Raw genomic sequence first — 12,926 nt, forward strand, 5'->3', positions numbered from 1 at the left:
TTGTTTGTGTTAACTTTTCATCACAACAACAACCACAATAACAATAACAATAATAATAATTCAATGAGCCTAATTAAAAATAATTTGCTGTTCTGTTATGACAAATGCTCATTTAGCCTCATGATGGTTAGAATACATCGTGATAGGTGAAGCGACCCCGACCATGACAATGTGGTTGACAGATTTCATGCAAAATTTCCAAAATGTAGAATTTCACTTTCAAGAATGAGGATTCGAAAATAAATTAGATGGTTACATTGCATACTCTTTGTTTCTTGCTTTATTCAAAATGTTTTGGTTTTGGAAGCTGATTTCAACATTAGAAAGCATAGCCTACATGAAGTCATATTATAGTAACTCGATGCCTATCAAATAAGTATTAAAAATTCGCCATAATTCATCAAATATCCGTGGCTTCCTGCAGTCTAGTCGGCTCCCTGGCCCACAGCCAAGTGAGACTCGATTCGCTCCACTAGCCCCCCTCCCCGTCGGGCCTTTTGCCCCTCCGCCGGGAAGGTCCTGGCGCCACCACTTATTTAGGCCTATGTACTGAAATTTAGAAAGAAAGTGGTTAAACGGAAGGGCGCTTTCTTACGTTATACACCTCCACCCCCATTGGATCCTCCCCCTGATCAAGACCTTAAAGGTCCATTTCCTATACCAAGCTTTATTTTATAGGCCAGGCCTATGTGATTTACGGTACGCATGGGTATATGGCAGCATGCCCATATATGGATGTGATATGACATCATCATGTCCATATAATATGAATGTGATATGACATTTTCATGCACATAATGAATGTGATGACATTATCATGCACATAATGAATGTGATGACATCATCATGATATGGGTAACTGACACAAAATTGCAAGGAACAAAAAACTCTTTGCTGACAAGAAACATATTTTATAGGATTTTATGGGTGTTTTTTGTAGTTTGAAAGTAGAAATGAGGGGAGAAGGCCCAAAAGGGATGAGAAAAGGGTAATTATAAATGACAGGCATGTGTTGGCGGAACGGATCCCTGTCACGGTCATAGCTTTGTATTTTTAGAAATAGTTCTATCAATTAAGGGGCCTATGAATCATTTCCATTTTGAATTATCCTGAATGAACACAGAAGTTGCTAGGAGAAAGTTTCATTGCAGTCATGTCGTACATCGTAAGTCTTCTGGCGTTAGCGGTTTTTGTGCACGTAAATCAAAAATCCGCGGTAAATGGACAGATCGGGGCACCTCCTGGGCCTACGAAACCGAGGGTATTAATTCTTGGCGCAGGACCGGCGGGGCTTCAGGCAGCACAGACTCTAGTTGACCAGGGTATTACGGACTTTTTGGTTTTAGAAGGGGCTGGATATTATGGTGGACGTGTGCGAGATATTCCATTTGCTGGGGCTCAGGTGGAAGTCGGGGCTGATCGGGCTTTGCCGTTGGCCGAAGCGTTGGAAAGTTCGGCGATTGGTCTGCTTCGGACTCACCGACCTAACTGGGAGTCAATGGACGTGTACGATGGATCGGGACGAAATCTGAATCAAGCTGCCCAGCCAGTCTGGAATGAGGTATGACCTTTAAAAATGCGGTGTTAGTTCATAATGTCACATATGGAATTAATACCATAATGAAATTTTATAATTTCCTGAGATTTTACTTGGAGGTAATCATAACGAAAACGTGAACTGATATTAGTAAATTAGATATCAATCCGATTCCAAGAAACTTTCTATGAAAATTGAAAATACTAGCTTTTTGCACATCAAATATGACCTTCTGCTATTCTGGAGCTATTGAGATCCTGGGAGTAGGCCTATTATTTCTTATTCAACATGAATGCCATTGTATATTCTCCAAAATGTATTTAATATAGTCCCGTTTAGGATTACACTTGTAAGAATGCAGCAGCATTTTCAGGGATCCTAAGTTGGAAGAAATCCCTTGGAGATCTAGTTGAATAAAATTAGATGTGTTAAAAAATGAACACATTTAATTATATTTTACTGCGCATGGTGGTACCCAACGTCACTTCCGTGAGACAATTGATAACAAATTTGGATCCCTGCAATTTTAAAATAATGAAACAATACTGTGCTTATTCCAATTTAGTCAAATTTTTAATTGTATGTGTGTGCTTAACTTTAATTCAGAAAGTTTTTACTGAATGAACAGCTTTCAATTTTATTTCCTATTTCATGGCAGGGCTGACCATTATATGAGTAGGCCTATGTGTAGTGCAAAATATTATTATTTTAAAAATGCATGACGTATTATTATCACTATTGATTATTATGAGAGACACATTGTATTAAATGGATTCGAATATCTCAAGCGCATTAAAGTTACAGGTACCCCCATAATTCCGTCTCGCAACTAGTTAGGAAACATTTTTTGCGTACTGTAATATCCGTTGACTCAATTTTGAGATATCTCGGAGGAGTTAGATTAATACAGACAAGAACACTGGTCAGGAAATGACGTCATGCCAAACCAGGGACGAACCTGCTTCAGAAGCAAAGTATTTTTAAATCATTCTATAAAACAAAAAAAAATACATTCAAATACAAAGAACTATATTTCTGCAGGCACAGCTCAATGTGAGGTTTTTCAGGGTATATTTCTGTAAAAGTTCCAGTACCATTCTCAAATAACTAACGCAGTGGCTTATTGCAGATGTTATTTTTAATAATATGTTACGGTAATCGAGAGTAGGCCTACACATACTCTAAAGTACTTTGATGTTTCATATCATCGTATTATAAGCGCCACTCTAGAATAAGCACTGCACTGAATCATCAATATTAATATTGTATTAATTTACGGTACAGTATGTAAATGGATCAAGCAAAGCTACTGCATGATGCACCACTCCTCTTTTATATCTTTTATACTAGTTTAGTTCGAGCCTGCATTAGTTGAATTAGATTGAATCATCAGGTATTAAGGAACCTCGATACTAATGTGGTTGAATATTAGTCAATGCTCAATGTAAGCAATTTAAGTTCGTATACATTTGTGTTGAAGAAAGTGGTGTCATTCAGAATTCCGGTGCACTTGTGGCTAAGATAAAATCATCAGATTAAGTTGTAAATGACGTGTACGCAGCTGTCATATTGAGGACAAGTATAAGGTTATGTAAATTGGGTCGTTAACCCCACTGGTTAAACATTAGATTCGTGTCTACTCGATACATTTAACACCCACTTTTTACGCCTCCCCTCCCACACTTTTGGAAATCCGCCCCTGAAAGTCTTACTTTAAAACTATGGCATGTTGTTTATTTGATGATGAAAGCATACCATTCAAAAAATCTATTTTATATTGACAAAAAAAACATAAAGCATACTAATATCAATATAATCTTTATAGGCCTAAATATATTTTAGTAATATATATTTTTATATTATTGAAAATAATAGGTGTGTTTATTTTAATTTTATGCTCAATATATATACTGTCTCTTATACACATCTAGATGTGTATAAGAGACAGGCGGGACGTGCGGTACGGAATGGTTTGAATCTAGCTGAAGAGCTATGGGAGTCTCACGACACAGACATGTCTGTCCGAGCTGCTTATCGTACCATTGGCTGGTTACCTACAACACCTCTGGAGAAGACCATCGAATGGGCCTATAACGACTATTGGCTCGGTGACCGCCCAAGTGTAAGATTTTTTTTTTTTCCAAAATAATGCCTACCAAGGCAGTTTTCAGTGTAGTTATTATTTGTTAATAGTTGAATTTGATATTGTACTACGATATTACTATAATTATGAACAAACTATTAAATTATCTTTCAGATTATCATTTTCATTATCACTGCCATTAACATTTACATTATATTAACAAATTGTCATTGCTATTAACATTGTCATTTATTGACAATCTCATTGTCAATGACATTGACATCACACTAGCATTGTCATTGCTATTAACATTGTCATTTTTGACCATCTCATTTTCATTGCCATTAACATGGACATTGCACTTTCATTGAAACTGTCATTGTCATTACCATACTTTTATCAAGAAATGTTTCCTAACTGTTACTTATCGTTATTAATATCATTATAAATAAAAATCAATATCATTTCCATCATCATTAACATCGTTATCATCATTATCATCATCATCATCATCATCATCATCATCATCATCATCATCATCATCATCATTGTTATTATTATTATTATTATTATTATTATTATTATTATTATTATTAACAGCATTATTATTATTATAAGGAGGTAATATTTTCATCATTATTATTACATTATTATTATGAAGTAGATTAGAGGGTATTATTATTTTACTTACAGTATGCATCTCTGATGTCACATGCATTTGACGCACCTGAGTGGGTGAAACGAGGTGCTGGTGCCAGAAAACCAGCTTACATTACTGATCAACGGGGCTTTAAGCACTTCTTTGAGGCCAATATGCTCTTCCTGCAGAATCCAATGCACAAGTCAGTTAAATTTATTTATTTTATTTCAAATTAAAAATCCAATGCTGGGTGTGTTAGTGGCGGTTCCGGGGAACTGGACTTATGCCGAATATAAAGGCTTTTCTAACCCCGAACATGATGTCGCTGACCATCGAGATTCGCTAATTTGGGCCTTCGGTATGGAAAATAAATCAAGCCTAATAAGCCTAGGCCTGTTGGCTGATTTATCAAGTAGTCTTTTTTTTTTTGTGTATCTTTCTGGTTCGTCTTTTGACTTCATTTATTTTCCCCTCAAGTTGGCTTGCTTCTATCCTGTCTTTTGTCACTGTACAATACTTTGCTCCATCAAACAAGTTCCAACTTTCAATAAGACACACGTATGGAAACAATTAATTTTTCAATAATTTCATTTTTAATTACTGATCAATAGACCTTTTCGGAGTATCAATCAAACTTAACAACTGACCAATCAGAACAGCGCTAGGAATACGCACGCGTCTCACAAATACACGTGTGTTGTCCCACAAACGTACGTGCTCGCGTATGTTTTTAACACTGTCGCCTTGTGGGAAATTAGCAACAATATCCAAGGGCGGAGCTTAGCGGAAAGGTTCATTAAGTTAATATACAGGCAAAGGAAAAGGCAATTAGAATGTGTAAGGCGCGTACTCTCACTGTTGAAGTTTGCATGTCAACGCTTTTAAATATCATCATAATATATTCATTCATTGTTAAAGCCAGGCTCCGGAGTAAATTTTAATTTGTTGTAGAACTGATTTTCCTAAGACACAAAATGCATATATTTGACGAAAAACTCGAAAGCGGTTATGAGATACAGATTTTTGAATAATTAGTTAACCACTGCTTATCGACATGTTGTCGAACTGAAAAATCAGTTCGACAACATGTCAAATATAATTGAATTCATCACTTTATATAAGCCGTCCTTCATATTTATAATAAAGCATATAGGCCTAACTGCTAAAATATAACATTCTGGATTCCCTCTTTTGGCTATCATGAGTGCATTACCATTATAACATCACAATTGTGTTGGCTGATGGACTGTGGTATAACAGATGCATTCGTTGTTACTTTTAGAGCTAAGATACTTCTTAACAAGAATGTGACTCAAATCAACAACAATCCACTCGATATACAGGTCAAATGTGCTGATGGAAGTGTCTATTCTGCCGACTACGCTATATCCACGTTTAGCGTCGGTGTTTTGCAGAACAATGTCGTCAAGTTTGTTCCTGAGTTACCCGGATGGAAAGTAAGAGAGTATAATCGATTTACAATGGGAGCACATACCAAGATTTTGATGCGTTTTCCGACTAAGTTTTGGGGGAATAAAGAGTTTATCTTGCGTGCCACGGACAGGAAGGGTCATTATCCATTATTTACCGATCTAGGTTCTAAAGGTAAATGATTCTATTGTTTCATGATTTTTATTATGTAGGCATATTTCTATCGAAAATATTTATTTGGAACTTATGTACGGTGTGATCCTTAGTCTTCATATGGAAACTATTGATTCCGTTCCAAATCACCGTGACAATCTATGATAAATTTTTAAAACTCTTTAAAAACGCTGATTTGTATTAGGAACTGATTTCGCAGCAATAAAGTTTTTTTTTTCTATTTTTCCAAAAGGAATTTACAGTCGCAATGTCAATGTCCTTATGGCTGAAATTACAGGTGACGAAGCCAGGCGGATTGATAAGCAGCCGCAAAATGTCATCAAAAATGAAATCATGGCCGTACTTCGTGAAATGTTTGGTCCGAGAACACCAAATCCGACAGATTTCTATATCACAGATTGGAACTCGAACCCATTGACGATGGGTGCGCGCTGCGTATGGGGTCCGGCACTTTCAACGAAATGTTTCCAAAGGATTCAATCTAAAGTAGGCAGGGTGTTATTTGCTGGCGAGCATACCAGTCTACAGTTTAGTTCTCATGTGCAAGGAGCGCTTGAAAGCGGTGCCCGAGAGGCGAACAAAGCTGTACAGTGTATGAATGGAGGAGCATGTACAGAGTGGGTAGAAGGTCATCAGTGCGCATGCACTGGGAATGCACCAGCGTTCAGCAAAAACTCAGCGTCGAGTTCCCGAGTGACTAGTGCATGTGTTTTGACAGCAATCGTCTTCGCTTTAACAACATTCTTCAGCATCTAATTTGTTTTATTATACATGTGTATACTTAACTTTAAAAAAGTGCCTATGAACTTAATGTAGGCCTTAATAAGATCAAATGGCTTGTAAATAGCTAACGCTATAAATGCTGTTATGTGACTCCAACAGAAAGTTTCATGTTTTATACCTAATAAAAAAAAGTAAACACCCCGATGTTATCATGCAGTGATTGGCCAGTGAAACAACGCGTATTTGAATTACGCAGGAGTACGCAGTGATGGTGTGTTGTCACTCCGATTTGTGTTTCATTCCGCACCTCTACATAGGTCTATGTGCGTTTTCACAAAATACGAGGGATTTTGTTCCGTTTACCAAAGAAAGCAAAATAATTTCCAGCATTATTCAATGTTATTTTCTTTTTTAATTTTCCAAGAAAAAAGTAACATTGAATATATTACATATTGGATCCAGCCATTTTTCAATGATCTTTCTATTTACAATTTGTGAAAAATTTCACAACAGAACCTAAAATCTTGTGAAAATATGTTGGAGAATTCAAGCGGTTATAATCTAATGCTGCTAATTAATTTTTTTTGTAATATTCTTGAAATAAATGCAACTGTTATTTTGACAAGCTTGTGACCCCGGATGTATTTTTTATTCTAAAAAATAATAACATGAGTAAATATGATTGAATGGAGCCTAAAGTTTTAGAATGTACTATACCTAGGCCTATACTTTAAAGTTGTGGGTTGGCAGTTAATTAGGATGAGAAGGATGATGATGATAATGATGATGTACAGCAATACAAATAGGTCCTACACCACTTGTAGGGAGTCAAGAAATGTTTATTATATCTTATCGTAACGACAATATTGTATCACTGGTGAAATTTCATAAGCATTAATATTTTGAACATTTGGGTTATTTTCTTGTAAGGTGAACTATGGTATAGTGTATCATATTCACTCATTAAAAATTAGTGTTGTCCAATAGAAATATTATGAGGGTCATGGGTAACCAAATAGCCGCCAATTTATAGTTTGATTTTTCTGATGGTACGGTATTTTACGTTGGCCTATAGTCTTCTTTTTCCCTAACCGTTGGTAGTAGGAGCAGAAGTTGTCACAATTTTCTCATTTTCTAGTAATTTCAATTTCAATTTTCCTTTAATGTTTGTATGTTTTTTCCTGTCCCACCTAATTTTATGTAAAAATTGTTTTCTATATTTGTGTCTTTTATTGTGTGCCTTTTATTGTGTCTTCCAAAGTTGTGCTGAGAGTCTTGCTTTTCCTCAGCCGTTATTTTCTTGTAATAGCAGGACCTTTTCTCACGACTAAATAACTCTATTCCTTAGCCTCAATAAGAAACTTCGTTCATAAAGCATCGCGTCCGTCCTGTAAGTGATGAGTGTACTTACAGCTTGATATGAAGAAAATTTTAAAAAGTAATTCGTACTACAAAGAAAATTACTAGGTCTATAATTATTGCATAGTTTTACGAACAAAATTATAAAGCTATATTTTAAAGTCAATTCCTTTTCTTGTTATGTAGCCTACACTTTCAATAATTAGACAATATTTTTTAATTAATCAAGGCATGTTAATGTCTTTTTATGGCCAATCAATTACTAGCGTCGAATATATACAGGCTGGTCTTAAATCATTATCTCGTGGTATTGTATTCTTAACATCGTCTACGAATACGCTAATATAATTTACACATGGGTATCAGTGGACTTCACTATTGTCCAGAAATTTACCAACAGGTTACATGCCGTCTGAGATTGCATCAAATCAATTTACTTTTAAGAGTTAGTAGTTCTAACCATGGATGAGTTTCTAAGCGTTTGTGATTACTACATTTTTACTCCATATATTTATCCTGTTGACTGGTCGGAGGATTATGCACCGCGACAGTGTATTAGCATATGTCTAATTTTGTGGTTTAGCGGATTTTTGTTGTATTTCTTCACAGCTACTTTTAGTTATTTCTTCGTGTTTGACCATCAACTCAAAAAGCATCCTTTGTATATTAAGGTAAGAAGGTCCGATTATGTTGACCGTTGATAAGACGAACAACGATTGTACAAAATATTAAAATTATTTTTACTATAGCCACAGAAACATTACCATATAGACATAGGCATGTAAATATATATGTGTATATATAATTATATATAAGATTGTTAGAATAAAGGAACATATGACATAGGCTACTAATCTTGTCAAGCTTACAGTAGTTCTTCAAATCTCTCACAATAAGGACACTTTTATAATTAAATAATACTTATAGTTGAATACCTATTTCTTGAAACAGGTGTTCATCTTTATGTTCCTTTATCCGTTACTATTATCAGTTTGATATTAATTTACACACACACCCATATATATATATATATAACATGTTTAAAAATTGTGAATTGCAAATTACTGTATTAAGAAAGTGTAACAAAGAAATTGATTTTATAGTTGAAATCAATAACTCGATTGTATTTTGAGCTAATAAGAAAGAAGGTAGAAAAGATGTGTATAAGAGACAGGCATAAAATAGTTCATTGCTAAAACTATGGACCGTGTATAATATATTGATATAAGAAAAATGAAATACAAAAAAAAAAAAATAGATTTAAAAAATGACTGCGCCTCCATCTCCTACCTGCAGACAATCTTGAATCTTCCCCTAGATTTGAACCCAGGTCACACTGAAATTTGAACATAAACATCTTCACGAAATAACAGTTCTACTCCGGATGTAAAGTTATGTCAAAACTTTTTCTATGAGTTTGGAAGAAAAATTATTCAAAAATGTTTTAATGATATTTTGCAGGTTGGCCGTTTGTAATCTTCAGCATAATTAGCTTCATTATGTTTACTGATTGCCTGATATATTGGATTCATCGAGGTTTGCACCACCGGTCAGTTTATAAAGCAATTCACAAAGCTCATCACTCATGGAAGATTGTGACGCCGTTCTCAAGCCATGCCATGAACCCCGTCGACGCCTGGCTTCAATCCGTTCCCTACCATATCTACCCTTTCATATTCCCACTCAATAAATATCTCCACATAGCCCTTCTTATGCTGGTCAACTTCTGGGCAATCAGTGTCCACGATGGAAACTTCAAAGTGCCTGATATTCTGAAGCCGATTATTAACGGTTCTGCGCACCATACTGATCATCACATGTTTTTCAACTACAACTACGGACAGTACTTTACACTCTGGGATCGTCTTGGGGGATCCTTCAGAGTGCCTAGTGCCTTTGAGGGGAAATCTCCTTTGGATGAATTAAAGAAGAGATAATAAAACACATCCAAAATTTCGACGGTAAAACACATCAACTGTCTGATTTCAAAAGCATTAATGTAACAACTTTCCCATACCAAATCATTAATAACGTAGCACGATTCATCAATCTGATATAGGACCTCTGCTTAACAGAATCGATTACTGTTTTATGATGGATAAAAGTGTGGTAATATAATGCATACAATTGTACAATCTTAAGACTAATATTAAAGCATTGTGTAAAAACATGGGAATTATAGGGTTATAATATAGCAATTTATTTTTAAATATAATACTAATACGTCCACATAGCTCTTCTTATGCTGGTCAGCTAGTCCGTGATTCTGCATCTATTGGCATCTTTAGGAGGTGATTCAAAACTTTTCTATTCGCCTCTTAATATTAATTAACATTTTTTCTCATTCTTTGTTTCACCTCCTTAGCTAGTGTTGTTTTGGTTCAGGGTTAGGAGGCACAGCTGATCCCAACACTTAACCAATGCTAACCGGAGTAGGTTCCATAAACACAGATCTCCGGTTGGCGGTGAAAGTGTAACCCCATACTTCGGTTTAGGTGTTAGCTTGGTGTTTGTAAATGTTTTCTTGCTTATTTTTTTAGCCATTTTTTCATTGCCTTCTTACCTATTGTCGAGCGCATAGATACCTCATTTATTTGCGCTATATAAATCTATCAATTATTAGCATAATTATTAGAGCAAATTTAATGATATGCACATATTCGACAAAGTTAAGTGCTATACGATAATTTTAAATATTAATTAAGAATATGTTAAATGTTAAAGATATTGGATAAAGTATAAATGTTCTACTTTTTCTATTATTTTTAATTAAAAGGTGTTACGTAAACATGTTTAAAAATTGTGAATTGCAAATTACTGTATTAAGAAAGTGTAACAAAGAAATTGATTTTATAGTTGAAATCAATAACTCGATTGTATTTTGAGCTAATAAGAAAGAAGGTAGAAACAACATAACATACGAATTGACTATTTTTTTTATTTTTTGTAAAACAATGTTTAATACACGTAAAGGTGAACAAAACATAGTTAAATCTATTATACATTTTTTATGCCGTGCTTAACTAATTTAATCTATTTTAGTTCAATGAGGAGAGGGATGTAAGGTACTTGATAAAAAAAAATGTAAAAAACAAATGTGTATGTAAATGAATCTTTTTTGTTACTGTATGCTTTAAAAATATAAAAAAAATACATTGTAAATTTATGTTACCTGAACGGAAAATTGAAAGAAAGAATGTAAATTTAGTACAATTTTACACAAATGAAAGAATTGAAATAAATGACTATTGGTCAACGAGACAAAAAAAAAAACATGTTTGAAAATGCCTATGCTTTAATCTTCCTGTTTGCTATTATAAAGTTATATAATTTATTTTGCCCAAAAAAGCAGACTATTATTGCTTCTGAATATACTTCATTTTCAACTAGAATGAGGCTAAATTTAGGAGACAATAATGTAAACTACCTCTATTAGATATTTCATAATGAATATTTTATCTTCGTGTTAGCTTTATACGTAGAAAGTCTAAACGACATTGTGAGTTTTCTACTTAGGCTATGAAGTCTGTAGGGCCATAGACGGTAGGACAAGCCTGCTAATGACTTACGCTACACGTCTTTATTTACGGCAGTGGAACTTGCTATCATAAATTCGAAGTGACGTATCTGGAATGTGCGCGGCGGCTCACACCCCCTTCCAAAAACAAGAAAAAGCTCACCCCCATTTCCCAACTTCCCCCAATGGCCACCTTAAATCACCTAGCTCTCCTTCAATCATTATCCCCCTCCTATTAGAGCCCCCAAACCCACTCCGGCAATTTCAAGACTCCTGAATACGCCAGTGTTAATTTGACCTCCTATTTACTCCTACTTTAGAAATAATATCCATATTCATTCATTCATTCATTGTGTGTTTGAAATGTATACAGCATTAACATACAATAGTAAGTTACAGCAACATAATTCACTAACAGTACATTCAAAGACAAGATTTTTCGTTCACGGTTCTTGTGATAAGTCATCAATAAGTAAATTTCAAAATTAATCCTTATTGATGCATTTAAACCATCGTTTTCACACTTTACAATTAAACGTTATTTGCTGGTAAGAAGACCAATTGTTTCCCTACATGTACTACCTTCAATGATTAAACAATATTGTGTAGTAATTAATTAAATTGTGTTCTGATGGCCAATCAACAAGCCTTGGATATACAGCTTGGTCTTAAAAGATTATCTGGTGGTGTCATGTCCACTCGTACCTGGGTAAACTTTAATGTAGGCTTGACCACCGGTTTGTACATAGCTTCAATCGATTTAGAATTAAAGCTAACAGGCCTCAAATAGCTTTAAAACTTAAGACCATGGATGAGTTTCTAGGCGTTTGTGATTGCTACATTTTTACTCCATATATTTATCCTGTGGACTGGCCGGAGGATTATGCACCGCGACAGTGTATTAGCTTATGGCTAATTATATGGTTTAGCGTGTTTTTGTTATATTTCTTCACGGCTACTTTTAGTTATTTCTTCGTATTTGATCATCAACTCAAGAAGCATCCTTTATATATTAAGGTAGGAACAATTAGGTGGGAATGGACCTAATCTTTTTAATTTTTTTAATTTTATTTATTTTTTTATTTCAACCATCTTTAAAGAGGGTAACCCTTCCAGTTTAGCCCAGTAGGTTAACTGATATTCAGGGGCCCTCTTTAATAAAATTAAAGAACAGTACATACAACATCATTACAACATAATAATAGTAATAACAATAATAATAACAATAACAATAATAATAATAATAATAATATAATAAAAATAATCTAGAATTATTTTTCTTAATTTCTGATGAATTACTGAAAAAATAATAAATAAATTTGGATATACGTACATACATTGAAATTTTATTGAAAACTTGTCACTTATTATAACCATGCATAAATTAAATGCGGTATTAAAATGCCGACTCAACCAATACGTACTCTTAAACAAATAGATAAATATTATAATAAATTGTTAT

General features: G+C 34.4%; 2 protein-coding genes across 3 annotated transcripts in view; both read left to right on the plus strand.

Moving 5' to 3' along the window:
* The first annotated feature begins 1,107 nt into the window (after nucleotides 1-1,107).
* LOC117121633 (polyamine oxidase 7-like) lies at nucleotides 1,108-7,213 on the plus strand. The gene is made up of 5 exons (XM_033266872.1): nucleotides 1,108-1,561; nucleotides 3,486-3,659; nucleotides 4,314-4,462; nucleotides 5,543-5,865; nucleotides 6,098-7,213. The coding sequence occupies exons 1-5, from the start codon at nucleotides 1,154-1,156 to the stop codon at nucleotides 6,619-6,621; spliced, it is 1,578 nt and encodes a 525-aa protein (XP_033122763.1). The 5' UTR covers nucleotides 1,108-1,153; the 3' UTR covers nucleotides 6,622-7,213.
* A 144-nt stretch (nucleotides 7,214-7,357) lies between these two features.
* LOC117121637 (lathosterol oxidase-like) overlaps nucleotides 7,358-12,926 on the plus strand; it is a 9,348-nt gene continuing 3,779 nt past the window's right edge. The window contains exon 1 of one of the 2 annotated variants that reach the window (XM_033266876.1): nucleotides 7,358-8,618. In XM_033266876.1, the coding sequence (XP_033122767.1) occupies nucleotides 8,409-8,618 (210 nt within the window). In that variant the 5' untranslated portion in view covers nucleotides 7,358-8,408. Of the gene's footprint in view, nucleotides 8,619-11,665; nucleotides 12,482-12,926 lie in introns of those variants that run through there. The other variant, XM_033266875.1, reaches the window with a different exon arrangement.

Source organism: Anneissia japonica, unplaced genomic scaffold, assembly GCF_011630105.1.
Source record: "Anneissia japonica isolate Jap-2015-1 unplaced genomic scaffold, ASM1163010v1 scaffold287709_len1912824_cov184, whole genome shotgun sequence".
Classification (NCBI taxonomy): Eukaryota; Metazoa; Echinodermata; class Crinoidea; order Comatulida; family Comatulidae; genus Anneissia; species Anneissia japonica.